The sequence below is a fragment of the Coregonus clupeaformis genome, chromosome 2 (genome assembly GCF_020615455.1).
Source record: "Coregonus clupeaformis isolate EN_2021a chromosome 2, ASM2061545v1, whole genome shotgun sequence".
Taxonomy (NCBI): domain Eukaryota; kingdom Metazoa; phylum Chordata; class Actinopteri; order Salmoniformes; family Salmonidae; genus Coregonus; species Coregonus clupeaformis.
In genome coordinates this window covers 11424771-11451582 of record NC_059193.1, presented here as the reverse complement: position 1 = coordinate 11451582, position 26812 = coordinate 11424771, and the positions used below count along the sequence as shown (strand labels likewise).

The window sequence follows — 26812 nt, the reverse complement described above, 5'->3', positions numbered from 1 at the left end:
TCTCTCTCCCACTTTCGTGCTCTATCTATCCCTATGTCTCTCTCTCTCTCTCTCTCTCTCTCTCTCGCTCTCTCTCTCTCTCGCTCTCCTCTCTCTCTCTCTCTCTCTCTTTCTCTCTCTCTCTTTGTATACAAGAGTAACATACGTGTTTTACCTGTCCATAAAGCCTCATCCATAAAATTGTTCATGTAACACATAGGGAGAAACCCAAGGTTCATAGAGTACCAGCCTCTTCTTCTCTCTTCTTTCTCTGGCCATTTAGCCATGTTCCTGTGTATCTCCCTGTCTGAATGGATTGCTGTCCAGACGAGTTACACACTGAACCAGTGTGTTGTGCTAGCTAGTGTGGTGCTGTGGTGTCCTCATATTGACCAGCCTGTCAGGTTAAAAGTTACTCAGTATTGGAGGATCATGATTCCTGGCAGCAGGGCGGGAACCAAAAATAACTGCATTTTATTCCAACCGGACTTGAAATCAATTGAGAGATGAATGCTCATGATGGAGCTTGTGACATCACTGAGGTCAAAGGTCATAGGTCAGAGGCAGAGCTGATGACTCAGTGGACCAATCCCAGAGCTGTATATATAAGACCTTGAAGGTGTATTCTCAATTAAACTGAATACATTATGTATACAATCCTGCCAGCCAGAAGGTATATTTGCATTATAAAGAATGTTTTCTCATCATGTTTCTCTCCTCTGTTTTATCTTTCAGCCAACAAGACCCTGTTGGAGGAGGAGGAGGTCAATCATTCTGTCACTCTTTACTCTTATTTCTCTTCCCTTGTTCCTGGAGAGAAAGAATATAGACCGCTGTGTGTGTCAGACCTGGGATAACTTTGGTTTTAACTATGCTTCGTGGAAAGTAACTATTTTCTGGGGCTAAGAAATAGTTACTTCGGAGGTGACTACAACTGTTTGTATACAGATCGCCAAAAATGACTACTTTTTTTCAACTATTTGTATACAGATCTCAGAAATTAACTACTTTTTTTAAACTATATGATTACAGATCTGAGAAAGCAACCTACTTTCCAAAAATATTTGAATATTTGGATTGGCTGCCTTCAACTAATGGCAGGGCTGTATCTGGAAATGCATGTTGAAGATAGAAATAGAATGAATAGAACACAATCTCCTATAATATTCCAATCTATCTGACAGTCAAATTTGATCTACACAATACATTTCTATCGGAACATTCTGTAAATATCCATTCTCCTGAATGTCCATTGCCCCAGGTGTACATTATCAAGTCAAACCAATTAACCAATTATATTTTGTACAGCGAAGTATAAATAAGTTGTGATGCTCAACTACTGTATGACTCTTTCAACATGCCACTGAAAAGGTCGAAAACTGCAATTAATTTAATGATACCCGAAAATACTGCAGAGAAATTCAAAGCAATTTGCAAACAACAAGTTGGATGCTTAGCAAAAACAACTTTGAACCTCTTTGTCCATCTGAGGGCAAGTGTTCTTGTTTCAAACACACAGTATACCATCTTTAAAGGGATAGTTTACTCAGAATACAAACTAACATGCTTTTCAACCTACCTTGGCTGTAGTTGATTCAAGAAGGCAGTTTTGGGGTATTTAGTTTCCTTTCGACACTTAATAGCCATATTTTGTTACTGTTAGCATTCTCAGTAACACATAACATTAAACTGTTCTTGTGCCTGTGTAATAAAACTGTAATTACTTTTGGAGCAACATTTTATTAGCATGTTACATAATACTTTGGTAATTGCATTTGAATTGCATAGCAATTAACTGAGTTTTTATATGTGCTGTACACAAGAGGAATAGTGACTGTTCCTTATTCCACTTATGTAATAACTCCATTATTATGCAACTATAAAGCAATTTCCAAAGTCCTATGTAACAATGTTGCTATTGTAATAATCATAAAGTTACTACACATGTATAAGAACTGGATGTCAAGAGTTACTGTATTACCTTATGTCACTCATTATGAACATATATTTGTTAGTCATTTTGAAGCTGCAAAAATGTTCTACTCTAATGTAGAGGTGATTCCATGTCCCTCATGTATTTAATTCATTGCTGTAAGCTATATTAAGATTAATATCTAAGAGCCCTCCAAACCATGTGCTGTAGTTGTAGTTTTTGATTCTTCATCAAATATTTGGCAGCCATCAAATAAATATATATTTTTGTTTTCAAATGACTTGCATATATTCAAATACCTTCAAATGTTATTTGTTTTTCTGAGACCTGTATTTGAATTTCAAAGAAAATAGTTGCCTTCTAGTTGAACTCTATAAAAACAATATTAGACTACCTTGAGTATTTGAAAAGTTGGTATTTTACAATAACATACAAAATACACGTATTTTCTGCCCAGGTGAGTGTCTGTCTGCTTCATGAGTGTGACAGAGAGCAAATGTTTTTGCAGGTGTGTGTTGTTTGTGTGTGTGTGTGTGTGTGTGTGTGTGTGTGTGTGTGTGTGTGTTGTGTGTGGTATGTGTTGTGTGTGTGTTGTGTGTTTGCATCCAGCTTCCTGGTTAGTATGTTATGTGAGACTACAGGTGAGAAGTCAATAGTATATAATGTATGACTATGGAGTGCTGTGTATATAAACAGTCATTTCTCAGTCTGTTGTTGAGTCAGTGCTTTGCGGTGTGTGTGTGTGTGTGTGTGTGTGGGGGGGGAGTGGAGAGACTGGAGCTAATCGATACTAGTGATAAATCTGTACTACTAGTGCCCAGTCACTTAGACCCCACCCCACATTTACAGTGTGTCTCCTGTATTTTTCCTTCATGACAAACACAACCGGCCTCCCGACACGGCTGATGTAACTGTTTATAACCAAACTCCACCAACAAATGTTTAACACCCCAGCCCTGTGTGTGTGTGTGCGTGCCAAGGTGTGTTTGTGTGTGTGTTAAGCACCCAGCAGGCCTAGCTGTGTTTAGTCTCTCCCAGGCAGGCTCCTCGTGCCGCTGCGTCTCCATGGTGATGTCTCAGGTGGATAGGCAGGGCACTACTTTCACTTTCTGCCTGTTTGGAAGAAAATAACTGAAAGCAAGGTGCTGCGAAATGTAATGAGGGACCACAGATGGGAATTAGCTATATGTAGCTACTGTAACTTATTTTGTGCAATTCATAGAGTATGTTCTGCATGATCCCTGGCTCCTGAATCAACAAATACATAAATCAAGATGTCATATTCAGAAGCAAAGCCAAAATTCATGTAGAACTGACAATCTCTAAGGAGGATTATACCAGCAGATATCTAGTTCCATTCTCAGCTTCTCTCATCGTGTATCAGCTGGAGATTCTCATTTGCCAACAGAGGACATGTTTTATCCCATCCTCTCTATCACTGGCAATCTTTCTTGCTCCCTCCTCCCTCCCTCCCCCCTCTCTCTCTCTCTCTCTCTCTCTCTCTCTCTCTCTCTCTGTGTTTCTCTTTCCCTCTCTCTTCCCCCTCTCTCTCTCTCCCTCCCTCCCCCCTCTCTCTCTCTCTCTCTCTCTCTCTCTCTCTCTCTCTCTCTCTCTCTCTCTCTCTCTCTCTCCCTCTCTCTTTCCCCTCTCTCTCTCTCTCTCTCTCTCCCTCTCTCTCTCTCTCTCTCTCTCTCTCTCTCTCTCTCTCTCTCTCTCTCTCTCTCTCTCTCTCTCTCTCTCTCTCTTTCCCTCTCTCTTTTCCCTTCTCCCTCTCCATCTCTGTCTCCCCTCATTTCTTTCTTTCTTTCTTTCTTTCTTTCTTTCTTTCTTTCTTTCTTTCTTTCTTTCTTTCTTTCTTTCTTTCTTTCTTTCTTTCTTTCTTTCTTTCTTTCTTTCTTTCTTTCTTTCTTTCTCTCTCTCTCTCTTTCTCTCTCTCTTTCTCCCTTCCCCCCTCTCTCTCTGTCTCTCTCCTTCCCTCCACTCATCTCTGTCTTTCCCTTGAGCTCTCTCCCTCTCTCTCCCCTCCCCCTCTCTCTCTCTCCTCTGAGGTTCGTAAAGGTAGGTGCTAATTAGGCATGTACAGACTGGTCAGGCCTCTAAAGAGAGAAAGAGGGGGCTAGAGAGGGAGAGATAGATGGAGGGAGGGAGAGACAGATAAACAAGGGGAAACGTTTGAAAGACAGAGCGAGGGAGGGACATAAAGACAGTGAGCAGGAGCTCAGTGGGTGATGAAGTTTATAGATTACGATTCGAAGAGAGAAGGGAAACGCTTTGTCCTGCCTACATCACATTGACAATAGGCCAGTGATTTTCAACTGTGTGGCTAACAGGAGGCAGGCAGGCAGAGTGGGTAGCAGAGATGAGATGTACTGTGGTGTGTGTGTGTTGTGTGTGTGTGTGTGTGTGTGTGTGTGTGTGTGTGTGTGTGTGTGTGTGTGTGTGTGTGTGTGTATGTATGTGCTGCAGTGGGCTGCTGGAGAATAGAATAGAATGAGATTCATGTCAAAACACCTACACGTACATAATAATGCAGCCTTCACTCAGAGTCAATTCAGAAATCTTGTTTTCTTAAGAGAAATTAGCAGATCAGTTAAAAATCTGTTTTGTGCTTCTCAATACCAGTCAGTACTCTATACAGCCTCCACATACAGTCTCCATATACAGTATCCACATACAGTCTCCACATACAGTCTCCACATAGTCTCCAAACACAGTCTCCATATACAGTCTCCACATACTGTCTCCACATAGTCTCCAAACACAGTCTCCATATACAGTCTCCACATACAGCCTCAACATACAGTCTCCACATAGTCTCCAAACACAGTCTCCATATACGGTCTCCATACACAGTCTCCACATACAGACTCCATATACAGTCTCCACATACAGCCTCCACATACAGTCTCCACATAGTCTCCAAACACAGTCTCCACATACAGTCTATACACAGTCTCCACATACAGACTCCATATACAGTCTCCACATACAGTCTCCATATCCATCTCCATATACAGTCTATACACAGTCTCCACATTCAGACTCCACATACAGTCTCCACATACAGTCTCCATATACAGTCTCCGGAAAATCGTAAAATCGTAAACTTTTGAGTGGTACTGTATGTCTCCAAATATGTCTTCATATCCAGTCTGCATATACAGTCTCCATATCCAGTCTCCACATAAAGTCTCCATATCCAGTCTCCACATACAGTCTCCACATACAATCTCCACATCCAGTCTGCATATACAGTCTCCACATCCAGTCTCCGTATCCAGTCTCCATATCCAGTCTGCATATACAGTCTCCATAACCAGTCTCCACATCCAGTCTCCACATCCAGTCTGCATATACAGTCTCTGTATCCAGTCTCCAATAATCAATCCAGTCTCCATATACAGTCTCCGTATCCAGTCTCCATATACGGTCTCCATATCCAGTCTCTGTACAGCCAAGTCTCCTATCCAGTCTCCATATCAGTCTCCATATCCAGTCTCCATATCCAGTCTCCTTATCCAGTCTTCATATCCAGTTTCCAAAACCAGTCTCCCTATACCGTCTCCACATCCAGTCTCCACATCCAGTTTCCACATCCAGTCTCTACATCCAGTCTGCATATACAGTCTCCATATCCAGTCTCCTTATCCAGTCTCCGTATCCAGTCTACGTATCCAGTCTACGTTTCCAGTCTCTGTATCCAGTCTCCATTTCCAGTCTCCGTATCCAGTCTCCGTATCCAGTCTCCTTATCCAGTCTGCATATACAGTCTCCATATTCAGTCTCCTATCCAGTCTCCGTATCCAGTCTCCGTATCCAGTCTCTTATCCAGTCTCCGTATATCCAGTCTGCATATACAGTCTCCATATCCAGTCTCATATCCAGTCTCCATATCCAGTCTCCATATCCAGTCTCCGTATCCAGTCTCCTTATCCAGTCTCCTTATCCAGTCTGCATATACAGTCTCCAAATCCAGTCTCCCTATACAGTCTTCATATACAGTCTCCATATCCAGTCTCCATATACAGTCTCCATTTCCAGTCTCCTTATCCAGTCTCCAAATCCAGTCTCCCTATACGGTCTCCATATACAGTCTCCACATCCAGTCTCCAAATCCAGTCTCCCTATACGGTCTCCATAAACAGTCTCTGTATCCAGTCTCTCTTTCCAGTTGTTGTATCCAGTCTCCTTATCCAGTCTGCATATACAGTCTCCATATCTAGTCTCCATATCCAGTCTCCATATTCAGTCTCGGTATCCAGTCTCCTTATCCAGTCTGCATATACAGTCTCCATATACAGTCTCCATATCCAGTCTCCATTTAAAGTCTCCATATCCAGTCTCCACATACAGTCTCCACATACAGTCTCCACATACAGTCTGCATATACAGTCTCTGTATCCAGTCTCCGTATCCAGTCTCCATATCCAGTCTGCATATACAGTCTCCATAACCAGTCTCCACATACAGTGTCCACATCCAGTCTCCACATACAGTCTGCATATACAGTCTCTGTATCCAGTTTCCTAATCCAATCTGCATATACAGTCTCCAAATCCAGTCTCCCTATACGGTCTCCACATCCTGTCTCCTAATCCATCCTCGACATCCAGTCTCCATATCCAGTCTCCATATCCAGTCTGCATATACAGTCTCCAAATCCAGTCTACCTATACAGTCTCCATATACAGTCTCCACATCCGGTCTCCATTTCCAGTCTCCATATCCAGTGTCCATATACAGTCTCCATATACAGTCTCCATATTGAGTCTGCATATACAGTCTCCATATCCAGTCTCCACAAACAGTCTCCACATCAAGTCTCCACATCCAGTCTGCATATACAGTGTCTGTATCCAGTCTCCATATACGTTCTCCATATCCAGTCTCTGTATCAGGTCTCTGTGTCAAGTCTCCATATCCAGTCTCCATATCCAGTCTCCGTATCCAGTCTCCTTATCCAGTCTCCTTATCCAGTCTGCATATACAGTCTCCAAACCCAGTCTCCCTATACAGTCTCCATATACAGTCTCCACATCCAGTCTCCATATCCAGTCTCCATATCCAGTCTCCATATACAGTCTCTGTATCCAGTCTCTCTTTCCAGTTTTTGTATCCAGTCTCCTTATCCAGTCTGCATATACAGTCTCCATATCCAGTCTCATATCCAGTCTCCATATCCAGTCTCCATATCCAGTCTCCATATCCAGTCTCCGTATCCAGTCTTGGTATCCAGTCTCCTTATCCAGTCTCCATATCCAGTCTCCATATACAGTCTCCACATACAGTCTCCACATCCAGTCTCCACATACAGTCTCCATATCCATTCTCCGTATCCAGTCTCCTTATCCAGTCTCCTTATCCAGTCTCAATATCCAGTGTCCAAATCCAGTCTCCCTATACAGTCTCCATATACAGTCTCCACATCCAGTCTCCATATCCAGTCTGCATATCCAGTCTCCATATCTAGTCTCCATATCCTGTGTCCGTATCCAGTCTCCTTATCCAGTCTCCTTATCCAATCTGCATATACAGTCTCCAAATCCAGTCTCCCTATACAGTATCCATATCCAGTCTCCACATCCAGTCTCCATTTCCAGTCTCCATTTCCAGTCTCCATATCCAGTCTCCATATACAGTCTCCATATACAGTCTCCACATCCAGTCTCCCTATCGAGTCTGCATATACAGTCTCCAATCCAGTCTCCACATACAGACTCCACATCAAGTCTCCACATCCAGTCTGCATATACAGTGTCTGTATCCAGTCTCCATATACGGTCTCCATATCCAGTCTCTGTATCAGGTCTCTGTGTCAAGTCTCCATATCCAGTCTCCTTATCCAGTCTCCTTATCCAGTCTGCATAACAGTCTCCAAATCCAGTCTCCCTATACGGTCTCCATATACAGTCTCCACATCCAGTCTCCATTTCCAGTCTCCATATCCAGTCTCCATCAATAGTCTCTGTATCCAGTCTCTCTTTCCAGTTTTTGTATCCAGTCTCCTTATCCAGTCTGCATATACAGTCTCCATATCTAGTCTCCATATCCAGTCTCCACATCCAGTCTCCACATCCTGTCTCCACAAACAGTCTCCACAAACAGTCTCCATATCCAGTCTCCTTATCCAGTCTCCTTATACAGTCTCCATATACAGTCTCCACATCCAGTCTCCATTTCCAGTTTCCATATCCAGTCTCCATATACAGTCTCCATATACAGTCTCCATATCCAGTCTCCATATCCAGTCTGCATATACAGTCTCCATATCCAGTCTCCTATACAGCTTCACAGTCTCCATATCCAGTCTTCAGTCTCATTTCAGTCTCTGCATCCAGTCTCCATATCCAGTCCATATCCAGTCTCCATATCAGTCTCTATATCCAGTCTCTATATCCAGTCTCCATACGGTCTCCATATACAGTCTCGTATCCAGTCTCCCTTATCCAGCTGTAGTCTCCTATCAGTCTGCATATACAGTCTCCAAATCTGGTCTCCATATACAGTCTCCATATTCAGTCTCCATATCCAGTCTCCTTATCCAGTCTCCATATACAGTCTCCATATACAGTCTCCACATCCAGTCTCCATATTCAGTCTGCATATCCAGTCTCCATATACAGTCTCTACATCAAGTCTCCACATCCAGTCTGCATATACAGTGTCTGTATCCAGTCTCCATATCAGTCTCCATATCCAGTCTGCATATACAGTCTCCATATCCAGTCTCCATATCAGTTCTATCCAGTCTCCATACCAGTCTGCATATACAGTCTCCATTCAGTTCTTATCCAGTCTGCATATACAGTCTCCACATCAGTCTCCCATACAGTCTCCACATCCAGTCTCACATCCAGTCTCGATATCCAGTCTCCATATACGGTCTCCATATCCAGTCTGCACATACAGTCTCCAAATCCAGTCTCCCTATACAGTCTCCATATACAGTCTCCAAATCCGTTCTCCATTTCCAGTCTCCATATCCAGTCTCCATATCCAGTCTCCATATACAGTCTCCACATCCAGTCTCCATATTGAGTCTGCATATACAGTCTCCATATCCAGTCTCCTATTCCATCCTCGACTTCCAGTCTCCAAATCCAGTCTCCATATCCAGTCTGCACATACAGTCTCCAAATCCAGTCTCCCTATACAGTCTCCTTATCCAGTCTGCATATACAGTCTCCAAATCCAGTCTCCCTATACGGTCTCCACATCCTGTCTCCTATTCCATCCTCGACTTCCAGTCTCCAAATCCAGTCTCCATATCCAGTCTGCACATACAGTCTCCAAATCCAGTCTCCCTATACAGTCTCCATATACAGTCTCCACATCCGGTCTCCATTTCCAGTCTCCATATCCAGTCTCCATATCCAGTCTCCTTATACAGTCTCCACATCCAGTCTCCATATTGAGTCTGCATATACAGTCTCCATATCCAGTCTCCACATACAGTCTCCACATCAAGTCTCCACATCCAGTCTGCATATACAGTGTCTGTATCCAGTCTCCATATACGTTCTCCATATCCAGTCTCTGTATCAGGTCTCTGTGTCAAGTCTCCTTATCCAGTCTCCATATCCAGTCTCCGTATCCAGTCTCCTTATACAGTCTCCTTATCCAGTCTGCATATACAGTCTCCAAACCCAGTCTCCCTATACAGTCTCCATATACAGTCTCCACATCCAGTCTCCATTTCCAGTCTCCATATCCAGTCTCCATATACAGTCTCTGTATCCAGTCTCTCTTTCCAGTGTTTGTATCCAGTCTCCTTATCCAGTCTGCATATCCAGTCTCCATATCCAGTCTCCATATCCAGTCTCCATATCCAGTCTGCATATCCAGTCTCCATATCCAGTCTCCATATCCAGTCTCCATATCCAGTCTCCATATCCATTCTCCGTATCCAGTCTCCTTATCCAGTCTCCTTATCCAGTCTGCATATCCAGACTCCAAATCCAGTCTCCCTATACAGTTTCCATATACAGTCTCCACATCCAGTCTCCATTTCCAGTTTCCATATCCAGTCTCCATATCCTGTGTCTGTATCCAGTCTCCTTATCCAGTCTCCTTATCCAGTCTGCATATACAGTCTCCAAATCCAGTCTCCCTATACAGTCTCCATATACAGTCTCCACATCCAGTCTCCATTTCCAGTCTCCATTTCCATCTCCATATCCAGTCTCCATATCCAGTCTCCATATACAGTCTCCACATCCAGTCTCCATATCGAGTCTGCATATACAGTCTCCACATACAGACTCCACATCAAGTCTCCACATCCAGTCTGCATATACAGTGTCTGTATCCAGTCTCCATATACGGTCTCCATATCCAGACTCTCTATCAGGTCTCTGTGTCAAGTCTCCATATCCAGTCTCCATATCCAGTCTCCTTATCCAGTCTGCATATACAGTCTCCAAATCCAGTCTCCCTATACGGTCTCCGTATACAGTCTCCACATCCAGTCTCCATTTCCAGTCTCCATATCCAGTCTCCATCAATAGACTCTGTATCCAGTCTCTCTTTCCAGTTTTTGTATCCAGTCTCCTTATCCAGTCTGCATATACAGTCTCCATATCTAGTCTCCATATCCAGTCTCCATATCCAGTCTCGGTATCCAGTCTCCTTATCCAGTCTGCATATACAGTCTCCACATACAGTCTCCATATCCAGTCTCCATATACAGTCTCCATATACAGTCTCCACATCCAGTCTCCATATCCAGTCTGCATATCCAGTCTCCATATCCAGTCTCCACATCAAGTCTCTACATCCAGTCTGCATATACAGTGTCTGTATCCAGTCTCCATATCCAGTCTCCATATCCAGTCTCTGTATCAGGTCTCTGTGTCATGTCTCCATATCCAGTCTCCATATCCAGTCTCTGTATCCAGTCTCTCTTTCCAGTTTTTGTATCCTGTCACCTTATCCAGTCTGCATATACAGTCTCCATATCCAGTCTCCATATCCAGTCTCCGTATTCAGTCTCCGTATTCAGTCTCCTTATCCAGTCTGCATATACTGTCTCCATATACAGTCTCCATATACAGTCTCCACATCCAGCTCTCCATTTCCAGTCTCCATATCCAGTCTCCAAATACAGTCTCCATATACAGTCTCACATCCAGTCTCCATATCCAGTCTGCATATACAGTCTCCATATTCTAGTCTCCACATAAAGTCTCCACATCCAGTCTGCATATACAGTGTATGTATCCAGTCTCCATATACGGTCTCCATATCCAGTCTCTGTATCAGGTCTCTGTGTCAAGTCTCCATATCCAGTCTCCATTTCCAGTCTCCATATCCAGTCTCCTTATCAAGTCTCCTTATCCAGTCTGCATATACAGTCTCCAAATCCAGTTTCCCTATACGGTCTCCATATACAGCCTCCACCTCAAGTCTCCATTTCCAGTCTCCATATCCAGTCTACATATACAGTCTCTTTATCCAGTCTCTCTTTCCAGTTTTTGTATCCAGTCTCATTGTCCAGTCTGCATATACAGTCTCCATATCCAGTCTCCATATCCAGTCTCTATATCCAGTCTCCGTATCCAGTCTCCATATCCAGTATCCTTATCCAGTCTCGCATATACAGTCTCCATATCCAGTTCTCATATCCAGTCTCCGTATCCAGTCTCCGTATTCAGTCTCCTTATCCAGTCTGCATATCAGTCTCCATATACAGTCTCCACATCCAGTCTCACATACAGTCTCCTTATCCAGTTCTCCATATCCAGTCTCCGTATTCAGTCTCCTTATCCAGTCTCCTTATCCAGTCTGCATATACAGTCTCCAAATTCAGTCTCCCTATACAGTCTTCATATACAGTCTCCATATCCAGTCTCCTATACAGTCTCCATATACAGTCTCCATTCCAGTCTACATTTCAGTCTCCATATCCAGTCTCCATATTCAGTCTCCATATACAGTCTCCATATACAGTTCTACATCTTGTGTCTCCATATCGAGTCTGCATATACAGTCTCCATATCAGTCTCTACATACAGTCTCCACATCAAGTCTCCACATCCAGTCTGCATATACAGTGTCTGTATCAGTCTCCATTTACGGTCTCCATATCCAGTCTCTGTATCAGGTCTCTGTAGTCAAGTCTCCATATCCAGTTCTCATATCCAGTCTCCTTATCCAGTCTCCTTATCCAGTCTGCATATACAGTCTCCAAATCCAGTCTCCCTATACGGTCTCCATATACAGTCTCCACATCCAGTCTCCATTTCCAGTCTCCATATCCAGTCTCCATCAACAGACTCTGTATCCAGTCTCTCTTTCCAGATTTGTATCCAGTCTCCTTATCCAGTCTGCATATACAGTCTCCAAATCTAGTCTCCATATCCAGTCTCCATATTCAGTCTCGGTATCCTGTCTCCTTATCCAGTCTGCATATACAGTCTCCATATACAGTCTCCATATCCAGTCTCCATTTAAAGTCTCCACATACAGTCTCCACATACAGTCTCCACATACAGTCTGCATATACAGTTTGCATATACAGTCTCTGTATCCAGTCTCCGTATCCAGTCTCCATATCCAGTCTGCATTTACAGTCTCCATATCCAGTCTCCACAAACAGTGTCCACATCCAGTCTCCACATACAGTCTGCATATACAGTCTCTGTATCCAGTTTCCTAATCCAGTCTGCATATACAGTCTCCAAATCCAGTCTCCTATACGGTCTCCAAATCCTGTCTCCTATTCCATCTCGACATCCAGTCTCCATATCCAGTCTCCATATCCAGTCTGCATATACAGTCTCCAAATCCAGTCTACTATACAGTCTCCATATACAGTCTCTGCATCCAGTCACTCATTTCCAGTCTCCATATCCAGTGTCCATATACAGTCTCCATATACAGTCTCTCACATCCAGTCTCCATATTGAGTCTGCATATACAGTCTCCATATCCAGTCTCTACAAACAGTCTCCACATCAAGTCTCCACATCCAGTCTGCATATACAGTGTCTGTATCCAGTCTCCATATACGTTCTCCATATCCAGTCTCTGTATCAGGTCTCTGTGTCAAGTCTCCATATCCAGTCTCCATATCCAGTCTCTGTATCCAGTCTCCTGTATCCAGTCTCCTTATCCAGTCTGCATATACAGTCTCCAAACCCAGTCTCCTATACAGTCTCCATATACAGTCTCCACATCCAGTCTCCATTTCCAGTCTCCATATACAGTCTCCATATACAGTCTCTGTATCCAGTCTCTCTTTCCAGTTTTTGTATCCAGTCTCCTTATCCAGTCTGCATATACAGTCTCCATATCCAGTCTCCATATCCAGTCTCCATATCCAGTCTCCATATCCAGTCTCCGTATCCAGTCTTGGTATCCAGTCTCCATATCAGTCTCCATATCCAGTCTCCATATACAGTCTCTACATACAGTCTCTACATCCAGTCTCTACATACAGTCTCCATATCCATTCTCCGTATCCAGTCTCCTTATCCAGTCTGCATATACAGTCTCCAAATCCAGTTTCCCTATACGGTCTCCATATACAGCCTCCACCTCAAGTCTCCATTTCCAGTCTCCATATCCAGTCTACATATACAGTCTCTTTATCCAGTCTCTCTTTCCAGTTTTTGTATCCAGTCTCATTGTCCAGTCTGCATATACAGTCTCCATATCCAGTCTCCATATCCAGTCTCTATATCCAGTCTCCGTATCCAGTCTCCATATCCAGTATCCTTATCCAGTCTGCATATACAGTCTCCATATCCAGTCTCCATATCCAGTCTCCGTATCCAGTCTCCGTATCCAGTCTCCTTATCCAGTCTGCATATCCAGTCTCCATATACAGTCTCCACATCCAGTCTCCACATACAGTCTCCTTATCCAGTCTCCATATCCAGTCTCCGTATCCAGTCTCCTTATCCAGTCTCCTTATCCAGTCTGCATATACAGTCTCCAAATCCAGTCTCCCTATACAGTCTTCATATACAGTCTCCATATCCAGTCTCCATATACAGTCTCCATATACAGTCTCCATTTCCAGTCAACATTTCCAGTCTCCATATCCAGTCTCCATATCCAGTCTCCATATACAGTCTCCATATACAGTCTCCACATTGTGTCTCCATATCGAGTCTGCATATACATTCTCCATATCCAGTCTCCACATACAGTCTCCACATCAAGTCTCCACATCCAGTCTGCATATACAGTGTCTGTATCCAGTCTCCATTTACGGTCTCCATATCCAGTCTCTGTATCAGGTCTCTGTGTCAAGTCTCCATATCCAGTCTCCATATCCAGTCTCCTTATCCAGTCTCCTTATCCAGTCTGCATATACAGTCTCCAAATCCAGTCTCCCTATACGGTCTCCATATACAGTCTCCACATCCAGTCTCCATTTCCAGTCTCCATATCCAGTCTCCATAAACAGTCTCTGTATCCAGTCTCTCTTTCCAGTTGTTGTATCCAGTCTCCTTATCCAGTCTGCATATACAGTCTCCATATCTAGTCTCCATATCCAGTCTCCATATTCAGTCTCGGTATCCAGTCTCCTTATCCAGTCTGCATATACCGTCTCCATATACAGTCTCCATATCCAGTCTCCATTTAAAGTCTCCATATCCAGTCTCCACATACAGTCTCCACATACAGTCTCCACATACAGTCTGCATATACAGTCTCTGTATCCAGTCTCCGTATCCAGTCTCCATATCCAGTCTGCATTTACAGTCTCCATAACCAGTCTCCACAAACAGTGTCCACATCCAGTCTCCACATACAGTCTGCATATACAGTCTCTGTATCCAGTTTCCTAATCCAATCTGCATATACAGTCTCCAAATCCAGTCTCCCTATACGGTCTCCAAATCCTGTCTCCTATTCCATCCTCGACATCCAGTCTCCATATCCAGTCTCCATATCCAGTCCGCATATACAGTCTCCAAATCCAGTCTACCTATACAGTCTCCATATACAGTCTCCACATCCGGTCTCCATTTCCAGTCTCCATATCCAGTGTCCATATACAGTCTCCATATACAGTCTCCACATCCAGTCTCCATATTGAGTCTGCATATACAGTCTCCATATCCAGTCTCCACAAACAGTCTCCACATCAAGTCTCCACATCCAGTCTGCATATACAGTGTCTGTATCCAGTCTCCATATACGTTCTCCATATCCAGTCTCTGTATCAGGTCTCTGTGTCAAGTCTCCATATCCAGTCTCCATATCCAGTCTCCGTATCCAGTCTCCTTATCCAGTCTCCTTATCCAGTCTGCATATACAGTCTCCAAACCCAGTCTCCCTATACAGTCTCCATATACAGTCTCCACATCCAGTCTCCATTTCCAGTCTCCATATCCAGTCTCCATATACAGTCTCTGTATCCAGTCTCTCTTTCCAGTTTTTGTATCCAGTCTCCTTATCCAGTCTGCATATACAGTCTCCATATCCAGTCTCCATATCCAGTCTCCATATCCAGTCTCCATATCCAGTCTCCGTATCCAGTCTTGGTATCCAGTCTCCTTATCCAGTCTCCATATCCAGTCTCCATATACAGTCTCCACATACAGTCTCCACATCCAGTCTCCACATACAGTCTCCATATCCATTCTCCGTATCCAGTCTCCTTATCCAGTCTCCTTATCCAGTCTCCATATCCAGTGTCCAAATCCAGTCTCCCTATACAGTCTCCATATACAGTCTCCACATCCAGTCTCCATATCCAGTCTGCATATCCAGTCTCCATATCTAGTCTCCATATCCTGTGTCCGTATCCAGTCTCCTTATCCAGTCTCCTTATCCAATCTGCATATACAGTCTCCAAATCCAGTCTCCCTATACAGTATCCATATCCAGTCTCCACATCCAGTCTCCATTTCCAGTCTCCATTTCCAGTCTCCATATCCAGTCTCCATATCCAGTCTCCATATACAGTCTCCACATCCAGTCTCCATATCGAGTCTGCATATACAGTCTCCATATCCAGTCTCCACATACAGACTCCACATCAAGTCTCCACATCCAGTCTGCATATACAGTGTCTGTATCCAGTCTCCATATACGGTCTCCATATCCAGTCTCTGTATCAGGTCTCTGTGTCAAGTCTCCATATCCAGTCTCCTTATCCAGTCTCCTTATCCAGTCTGCATAACAGTCTCCAAATCCAGTCTCCCTATACGGTCTCCATATACAGTCTCCACATCCAGTCTCAATTTCCAGTCTCCATATTAGTCTCTGTATCCAGTCTCTCTTTCCAGTTTTTGTATCCAGTCTCCTTATCCAGTCTGCATATACAGTCTCCATATCTAGTCTCCATATCCAGTCTCCATATCCAGTCTCGGTATCCAGTCTCCTTATCCAGTCTGCATATACAGTCTCCACATACAGTCTCCATATCCAGTCTCCATATACAGTCTCCATATACAGTCTCCACATCCAGTCTCCATATCCAGTCTGCATATCCAGTCTCCATATCCAGTCTCCACATCAAGTCTCTACATCCAGTCTGCATATACAGTGTCTGTATCCAGTCTCCATATCCAGTCTCCATATCCAGTCTCTGTATCAGGTCTCTGTGTCATGTCTCCATATCCAGTCTCCATATCCAGTCTCTGTATCCAGTCTCTCTTTCCAGTTTTTGTATCCTGTCTCCTTATCCAGTCTGCATATACAGTCTCCATATCCAGTCTCCATATCCAGTCTCCGTATCCAGTCTCCGTATCCAGTCTCCTTATCCAGTCTGCATATACCGTCTCCATATACAGTCTCCATATACAGTCTCCACATCCAGTCTCCATTTCCAGTCTCCATATCCAGTCTCCATATACAGTCTCCATATACAGTCCACATCCAGTCTCCATATCCAGTCTGCATATACAGTCTCCATATTCTGTCTCCACATAAAGTCTCCACATCCAGTCTGCATATACAGTGTATGTATCCAGTCTCCATATACGGTCTCCATATCCAGTCTCTGTATCAGGTCTCTGTGTCAAGTCTCCATATCCAGTCTCCATTTCCAGTCTCCATATCCAGTCTCCATATCCAGTCTGCATATACAGTCTCCATATTCTGTCTCCACATAAAGTCTCCACATCCAGTCTGCATATACAGTGTATGTATCCAGTCTCCATATACGGTCTCCATATCCAGTCTCTGTATCAGGTCTCTGTGTCAAGTCTCCATATCCAGTCTCCATTTCCAGTCTCCATATCCAGTCTCCTTATCCAGTCTCCTTATCCAGTCTGCATATACAGTCTCCAAATCCAGTCTCCCTATACGGTCTCCATATACAGCCTCCACCTCAAGTCTCCATTTCCAGTCTCCTTATCCAGTCTGCATATACAGTCTCCATATCTAGTCTCCATATCCAGTCTCCACATCCAGTCTCCACATCCTGTCTCCACAAACAGTCTCCACAAACAGACTCCATATCCAGTCTCCTTATCCAGTCTCCATATACAGTCTTCACATCCAGTCTCCATTTCCAGTTTCCATATCCAGTCTCCATATACAGTCTCCATATACAGTCTCCACATCCAGTCTCCATATCCAGTCTGCACATACAGTCTCCAAATCCAGTCACCACATCAAGTCTCCACATCCAGTCTGCATATACAGTGTCTGTATCCAGTCTCCATATCCAATCTCCATATCCAGTCTCTGTATCAGGTCTCTGTGTCATGTCTCCATATCCAGTCTCCATATCCAGTCTCTGTATCCAGTCTCCTTATCCAGTCTCCTTATGCAGTCTGCATATACAGTCTCCAAATCGGTCTCCATATACAGTATCCACATCCAGTCTCCATTTCCAGTCTTCATATCCAGTCTCCATATACAGTCTTCATATACAGTCTCCACATCCAGTGTCCATATCCAGTCTGCATATCCATTCTCCATATCCAGTCTCCACATCAAGTCTCCACATCCAGTCTGCATATACAGTGTCTGTATCCAGTCTCCATTTCCAGTCTCCATATCCAGTCTCCATATACAGTCTCCATATACAGTCTCCACATCCAGTCTCCATATCCAGTCTGCATATACAGTCTCCATATCCAGTCTCCACATACAGTCTCCACATCAAGTCTCCACATCCAGTCTGCATATACAGTGTCTGTATCCAGTCTCCATATACGGTCTCCATATCCAGTCTCTGTATCAGGTCTCTGTGTCAAGTCTCCATATCCAGTCTCCATATCCAGTCTCCTTATCCAGTCTCCTTATCCAGTCTGCATATACAGTCTCCAAATCCAGTCTCCCTATACAGTCTCCATATACAGCCTCCACCTCCAGTCTCCATTTCCAGTCTCCATATCCAGTCTCCATATACAGTCTCTTTATCCAGTCTCCGTATCCAGTCTCCATATCCAGTCTCCTTATCCAGTCTGCATATACAGTCTCCATATCCAGTCTCCATATCCAGTCTCCATATCCAGTCTCCGTATCCAGTCTCCGTATCCAGTCTCCTTATCCAGTCTGCATATACAGTCTCCATATACAGTCTCCACATCCAGTCTCCTTATCCAGTCTCCATATCCAGTCTCTGTATCCAGTCTCCTTATCCAGTCTCCTTATCCAGTCTGCATATACAGTCTCCAAATCCAGTCTCCCTATACAGTCTTCATATACAGTCTCCATATCCAGTCTCCATATACAGTCTCCATATACAGTCTCTGTATCCAGTCTCTCTATCCAGTTTTTGTATCCAGTCTCCTTATCCAGTCTGCATATACAGTCTGCATATACAGTCTCCATACCCAGTCTCCATATCCAGTCTCTGTATCCAGTCTCTGTATCCAGTCTCCAGCACAAGAGAAGTCACATAGAAAATAAGTATTAAAATAATAATTAATCAAATACACATGTATTTGAACCCAGGTCTGCCCCAACACACACACACACACTCTCAATATACTGCTGATGTTGTCTTTGTGTTGGCAAGACTGGACGGTGTCCACCACCAGACCATCCTAAATGTTGCCACGGCAACCAGGCTGAAATAAATTATTGGCCCTCTCGCTAGGGCACTCTGGGAAGGCAATATGCTGGCGTTCCGCCCCATTAGTTTAACAGACAGTCTCTGGACCTATCACCGGTCAGCTGGCAAGGTTATCTGCTGCGACTTAGTATTCCATATGTACAATGAGTAAGAGTGCATTTGTTGGTGTGTTTGTCTGCGACTGTAATGTTTTATGTGCGTGTCAATGTGTTTGTGTGCTTGTATATGTGTGTGTGTACGCTTGTGCGTGTGTGTGTGCATGCTCGCGGGTGTGTGTCTCTGAGCGTGTTTTGCTGAGAAGAGCAGCCCCCCAGCCAGGTATGCATAGCGACAATTAACACCCTACTCCTCTAGCTGACAGTGTTTAATGATAAGGGAGGTTGTAGGGAGATGACACCAACACTATCCTGGCAGGTCCCTGAAGCCAACACTCTTACGCACTCCTCTCTCCTGCTCCGCTCGCACCCCTCCTCTCTTCTCTTGTTTCCTCTCATCCCCTTCTTGTTTCCTCTCCTTAACTCTATTCTTCTCCAACCCTCCTCTCTTCTCTTGTTTCCTCTCCTTAACTCTATTCATCTCCAACCCTCCTCTCTTCTCTTGTTTCCTCTCCTTAACTCTATTCTTCTCCAACCCTCCTCTCTTCCCTTGTTTCCTCTACTTAACTCTATTCTTCTCAAACGCTCCTCTCTTCTCTTGTTTCCTCTCCTTAACTCTATTCTTATCCAACCCTCCTCTCTTCTCTTGTTTCCTCTACTTAACTCTATTCTTCTCCAACCCTCCTCTCTTCTCTTGTTTCCTCTCCTTAACTCTATTCTTCTCCAACCCTCCTCTCTTCTCTTGTTGCCTCTCCTTAACTCTATTCTTCTCCAACCCTCCTCTCTTCTCTTGTTTCCTCTCCTTAACTATATTATTCTCCAACCCTCCTCTCTTCTCTTGTTTCCTCTACTTAACTCTATTCTTCTCCAACCCTCCTCTCTTCTCTTGTTTCCTCTCCTTAACTATATTATTCTCCAACCCTCCTCTCTTCTCTTGTTTCCTCTCCTTAACTATATTCTTCTCCAACCCTCCTCTCTTCTCTTGTTTCCTCTACTTAACTCTATTCTTCTCCAACCCTCCTCTCTTTTCTCTTCAATCTTTTCCTCTCCTTATTCTGCTTTCTACCTCTCTCAGTGACTGCCTCTCTCTCTCCTTTGAGTTTTATTTCTCTCATCTCTGTATTTTCTTTTCTCCTGTCGTCTCTCTACCACTCTCCTCTTTTTTTCATTTCTCATTTCTCTGTCTATTCTTTCATCTGTTCTCCTCTCTGTTCCTCTCCTCAAGAATAACAACAAAGGATAAAGACGGATATGAAAATGAAAGAAACAACATGTAGGCTCACAAGTTTCCTTCAGGGTTCTCATGAATAGGGGTTGAACTGCCTGTCCTCCAGGACATCTTCAGTGTTCTCATGAATAGGGGTTGAACTGCCTGTCCTCCAGGACATCTACAGTGTTCTCATGAATAGGGGTTGAACTGCCTGTCCTCCAGGACATCTTCAGTGTTCTCATGAATAGGGGTTGAACTGCCTGTCCTCCAGGACATCTACAGTGTTCTCATGAATAGGGGTTGAACTGCCTGTCCTCCGGGACATCTTCAGGGTTCTCATGAATAGGGGTTGAACTGCATGTCCTGCAGGACATCTACAGTGTTCTCATAAATAGGAGTTGAACTGCCTGTCCTCCAGGACATCTTCATTGTTCTCATGAATAGGGGTTGAACTGCCTGTCCTCCAGGACATCTTCAGTGTTCTCGTGAATAGGGGTTGAACTGCATGTCCTCCAGGACATCTACAGCACCCGGTGTCACAGGAAGGCCAAGAAAATCATCAAGGACCTCAACCACCCGAGCCACGGCCTGTTCACCCCGATATCATCCAGAAGGCGAGGTCAGTACAGGTGCATCAGAACTGGGACCGAGAGACTGAAAAACTGCTTCTATCTCAAGGCCATCAAGACTGTTAAATAGTCACCACTAGCCGGCCTCCACCCAGTACCCTGTCCTGAACCTTAGACACTGTTACTGGCCGGCTACCACCAGGTACTCTACCCTGTACCTTAGTAACTGCTGCCCTATGTACATAAACATGGAACACTGGTCACTTTAATGATGTTTACATACTGTTTTACCCATTTCATGTGTATATACTTTATTCTAATCAAGGCCATCCTATTCACCTATTGCTGTACACATACTATTCTATACACGTATTCTACAGATATACTATATATTCTATCCACATACTGTCTATACATCCTATCACATCTACATACAGTGGCTTACAAAAGTATTCACCTCCCATGGCATTTTTCCTATTTTGGTGCCTTACAACCTGGAATTAAAATTGATTTTTTGGGGGTTTGTATCATTTCATTTACACAACATTTACATACCACAAGACGCAACATAATTTTTTTGTGAAACAAACAAGAACTATGACAAAAAAACTGAAAACTTGAGCATGCATAACTATTCACCCCCCCCCCCAAAGTCAATACTTTGTAGAGCCACCTTTTGCAGCAATTACAGCTGCAAGTCTCTTGGGGTATGTCTCTATAAGCTTGGCACATCTAGCCACTGGGATTTTTGTCCATTCTTCAAGGCAAAACTGCTCCAGCTCCTTCAAGTTGGATGGGTTCCGCTGGTGTACAGCAATCTTTAAGTCATACCACAGTTTCTCAATTGGATTGAGGTATGGGCTTTGACTAAGCCATTCCGAGACATTTAAATGTTTCCCCTTAAACCACTCAAGTGTTGCTTTAGCAGTATGCTTAGGGTCATTGTCCTGCTGGAATGTGAACCTCTGTCCCAGTGTTACGAACCCCGTGGCTCTAAACATCTAGGGTGGATGGACATGAGACCCGTAACATAAATTCATGTAAATTATAAGTGTGACATGGAATAGTGAGAACAAATAAGACACAACTACCATGAACTACCGTCAAACACAAAGTGTTTATTTATGAACACACGGTAAGGGTTTGGGAAAAAGGGCTGAGCAGGACCCAAGAAATGAAACAATAGTGTAAAACCCCCTAAACTGATCTAGCCTGCCTAAAGAACCGCTAGGCTACTGCTACCATACAAAAATACAGTGGGTGGTCCGCTCAGGTCTAACTGGTGTTTATAGACAGATTTCGTCCCTACGGGTAATGTACGCCCAAGGGCATCTAGCTTAAACCCCCCTTTCCCCAAAAACACACAAAGCTACTAAACAGGGTAATCATCAACTAGCGAGTACACAACACACAGGACACCACCGTGTCCATACTCACATATGGCAAAAGTCTCTCTCTCTCAACAAACACAAGTCTAGTTTTTATAAAATGGGATGTGTGATTGAACAAACGAATAACAGGTGGTGCAATTAACAGGAATGTTCACTGATTGGTCCAATCAGCAGACACCTCAACGACCACCAATCAGGAACATACAGGACACCTGTGATTAGGGCAGAAAGAGTAGGAACACACAAAAACACAGGATACCTGTATCCGTAACACTCCCCACCCTTAAAAGAGCAAACCAAAATGGTTTGCGACACACGATATTATCACAACACCCAAATTCACAAATCATCCTATCGGGATAACAAAAAAAACCTAGATCATTACACACGAGACAAAGCATCTGCCAACACATTATCTAACCCCTTTTTGTGGCGGATCTCCAAATTATAATTTTGCACGACAAGTGCCCAACGCATAAGGCGTTGGTTCTGGTTGTACATCCGGTGGAGAAAAACTAAGGGGTTATGGTCAGTATACACTACCACTGGTAATGCACTGGAACCAACATAAACTTCAAAGTACTGCAGAGCTAACAACAAAGCTAGAGCTTCTTGTTCAATGGTGGAATAGTTTGTCTGACATTTGTTAAATTTCCGTGAAAAATAACAGACAGGATGGTCCACTCCACTCTGGTCTTGCTGCAGTAGAACAGCACCAGCACCTCTGGCACTTGCATCTACCTCCAGTTTAAACGGCCGCTCAAAATCTGGCGCAGCAAGAACAGGAGTACTACACAAGAGTGCTTTAGCAGTGTTGAAAGCAGTACAACAATCTTCCAGACCATACAAATTTTCTCGCCGGACTGAGCAAATCCGTTAATGGAGCAACTACCGCAGAGAAATTTTTACAGAAACTACGGTAGTAGCCAACCATCCCTAAAAAACGGCGTAGCTCTCTTCTGGTGGTAGGTGCGGGAAATGCGTTTATAGCTGAGACCTTGGCATCTACAGGGCGCACCTGACCATGGCCGACCTGTTTACCAAGATAAGTAACAGTAGCCTTCCCAAACTCGCACTTTGCTAAGTTCAGGGTTAGAGAAGCGGTTGCTAGACGTTCACACACTACCCTTAGAGTGTTAACATGATCAGACCACTCAGTTGAATAAATGACCAGATCATCAAGGTAAGCACTACAATTAGGAACTCCAGCCAATACTGTGTTAACCAGGCGTTGGAAAGTGGCTGGTGCGTTCCGCATCCCAAATGCCATGACAGCATATTGTAGGAAGTGATCTGGGGTCACAAATGCAGAGATGTCGGAGGCACGTGGGGTTAACGGCACCTGCCAGTAACCTTTTAGAAGATCTAATTTGGTTACATAGGTAGCAGCACCAACAGTATCAATACAGTCATCCAGTCTGGGTAACGGGAACGAGTCGGGCACTGTGACAGCATTGACTTTCCGATAGTCCGTACATAATCTGGATGTCCCATCAGGTTTAGGAACCAGAATGCACGGAGAACTCCAAGGACTTGAACTTGGCATAGCCAGGTTATTCTCCAGCAAATAACCGACCTCACCCCTCATTATCTTTCTCTTAGCGACGTTGACACGATAAGGATGTTGCTTGATAGGTGCAGCGTTTCCAACATTAATGTCATGTTCTAACACATTTGTACATGTAGGAACATCATTAAAAAGACATGGAAAGCTGTGTAATAGTCTCACAATATCATCTGACTGTCTGTCCGTTAAATGAATCAGGCTTGACGGGAGAGACAGCAGCATCTCTGAATTGGGCAATCTAGCACACTGCTGCTGAGTATTGCGCAACTCCAAACCATCTCCGTCCACATCATTAACATGACCTCCCACTACAGCCGTAGCAGCAACAGAGACAGCCGACTCGGCCAGTTTCTCTGGACTGTCTACCTGAGTAACGGGTCTGTTGTGGTATGTCTTCAACATGTTAACGTGGCACACACGAGATTGGCGTTTTCTATCAGGAGTCTGTATCACATAGTCAGTTTCAGTTAGTTTCTTTTCAATGACATAAGGACCAGCGAAACGTGCTGACAATGACGCTCCTGGCACAGGCAACAACACAAGAACTTCGGTCACCTGGCTGCAGTGAACGAGAAACAGCCTGTGTGTCATAGTGTCGTTTCATCCGTTTCTGTGAGGAAGACAGCGCTTCCTTTGCTAGAGCACAGGCAGCATGTAGGCGCTCACGAAAGCGACTAACGTAGTCCAACACATTTTCTTTCACACACAACTCTTGTGACAAAAACTGATCCTTAAGGACTTTCATAGGTCCTCTCATGGTGTGTCCAAACACCAGTTCAGCTGGGCTGAACCCTAGGGATTCCTGTACTGTCTCACGGACAGCAAACAACACTAGAGGAACTCCCTCATCCCAATCTTTCTCAGATTCCAAACAATATTTACGGAGCATAGACTTCAGGGTCTGATGCCAACGTTCAAGCGCACCCTGAGACTCTGGGTGATATGCGCTTGACACACGGTGTGTAACTGACAAGGATTTTAGCACTTGTTTGAAAAGTTTAGAAAGGAAATTCGTACCCTGATCAGTTTGTATCACCTTAGGTAATCCAAAAGTTGAGAAGAATTTGATCAACGCTTTACTCACCACCGGAGCAGTAATCCTTCGCAGAGGAATGGCCTCTGGGTACCTGGTGGCCACACACATAATTGTCAACATAAACTGGTTACCAGATTTTGTTTTTGGTAATGGTCCAACACAATCAACCATCACATGTTCGAATGGTTCACCTATGGCCGGTATGGGACAAAGAGGCGCGGGGAAATAACCTGGTTCGGTTTCCCAACTACTTGACAGGTGTGGCAAGTCCGACAGAACTGAGCCACATCTTGTTTTAAACCAGGCCAAAAGAAATGTCGCAAAACACGATCATAAGTCTTGGTGACTCCCAGATGTCCGGACCACTGGTGATCATGAGCGAGGATAAAACATTTTGTCGAAAGGCTGTAGGAATCACTATTTGGTAAACAGCATTCCAATCTCCGCCAGCGTCAACATGGGATGTCCATTTACGCATGAGGAGATTACCATCAATGAAGTATGCCATGTTTTTCTTCTTTAGCTCGTCTTTTGAGACAACACTAGAAAACATTTAGCCAGGCTAATGTCAACCTGTTGGTTAGCGATCAGCTGCTCACGAGTAACTGGTAACTGTATTGCTTCAGCAACAAGTTCCACATCCTTCTTCCTTTCTCTGGGCTGTTGGTCAGACTGCACCAGCTTACCAGAGGTAGCACCCGAACTATCCTCTGGGTCACACTCTCTGAATAGAATCGTGTCTGACAAATCTACCACTTCACCCACTTGTCGTGCTTGAGCACGTGTGACAGCACAAGCGGGAACACATCTGGATAACCCTGTGCCAGCTCCTCGGAGAGAGACTGGTCACTTTTATCCAATACCTCCAATATGGGTATTACCTTTCCTCCGGCAATATCGTTGCCCATTATAAATGTCACACCTTTTACTGGCAACATAGGACGTCGCCCACTCTGAACAATCCACTGACTAACTCAGAGTGTACGTTCACAAAGTGCAATGGCACTGGGACGAAACCCATTTCAATTCCTTGTACTAACACACTGGAACCACAATATGTATTACTGGACAAGGGCAACACATCAGCTAGTATGAACGACTGCGCCGCACCAGTATCTCTGAGGATTCTAACTGGACGCTGAGACGCTTCATCATCTGATATAGAAACAAACCCCTCAAAAATGAACGGTTCATAACTGTGATCTGGGACAGGGACTTTCAAACCACATTCACTATGAGGCTTCTGTCTTGATTCCGGCCCTACAACCGTACGAATCAGCCCAACACCCGTTGGCGGCCTGGCGTGCTGAGGCATCCCCGGTTTGCGTTTTAGCAGAAAGCAATCATTAACTATATGTCCCACCTTATGACAATAGAAACAGTGACGCACATCTTTTTGGGCGTGCTGGATGTACTGCTGGTCGACTAGGACTAGAAGTTAGCAACTCCGCAGCCCTGCTCTCCGTACGAGCCGAAAACACGCTCTTATGCGTCAACACAAACTCGTCTGCCAATACAGACGCTTCCGACAGTGAGGATACTTTCTGTTCGTTCAGATAAACTACAATGCGTTCGGTAAGCAATTTTTAAACTCTTCTAACAAGATTAACTCCCGTAGAGAGGTAAAATCAGTTACCTTACTAGCACTGTGCCATTTGTCAAACAGATTTCCTTTGTCTCTAGCAAACTCCACATAAGTCTGAGTAGGAGACTTTTTATGAGACCTAAATCTTTGTCGATATGCCTCAGGAACAAGCTCATAGGCACGAAGAACAGTAGCTTTGACCACTTCATAATTCAAACTGTCTTCAAGAGGTAGCGCTGCCAGAACCTCTTGGGCTTTACCTGTTAGCTTACACTGAAGTAATAGGCACCATACCTCGTCGGGCCATTTCAATGCTACCGCTATACGCTCAAACACACCGAAATAGGAATCAACCTCTGACTCCCTAAACACAGGTACCAAGGTGATCTGTCTACTAATATCAAATGTAGCAGACGACACCGCTGGTGAGGCTGGCTCACTAGCAGGCATAGTATGA

The 26812-nt window shown here is 44.1% G+C and overlaps 1 protein-coding gene across 1 annotated transcript in view; it reads left to right on the top strand.

Annotated features, from left to right (window-relative positions):
• The window catches only part of LOC121535614 (ADP-ribose glycohydrolase MACROD1-like), a 119270-nt gene that overhangs the window by 69240 nt on the left and 23218 nt on the right, over positions 1–26812 (top strand). The window contains exon 4 of the mRNA XM_045225483.1: positions 715–727. Within this exon, the coding sequence (XP_045081418.1) occupies positions 715–727 (13 nt within the window). The remainder of the gene's footprint in view (positions 1–714; positions 728–26812) is intronic.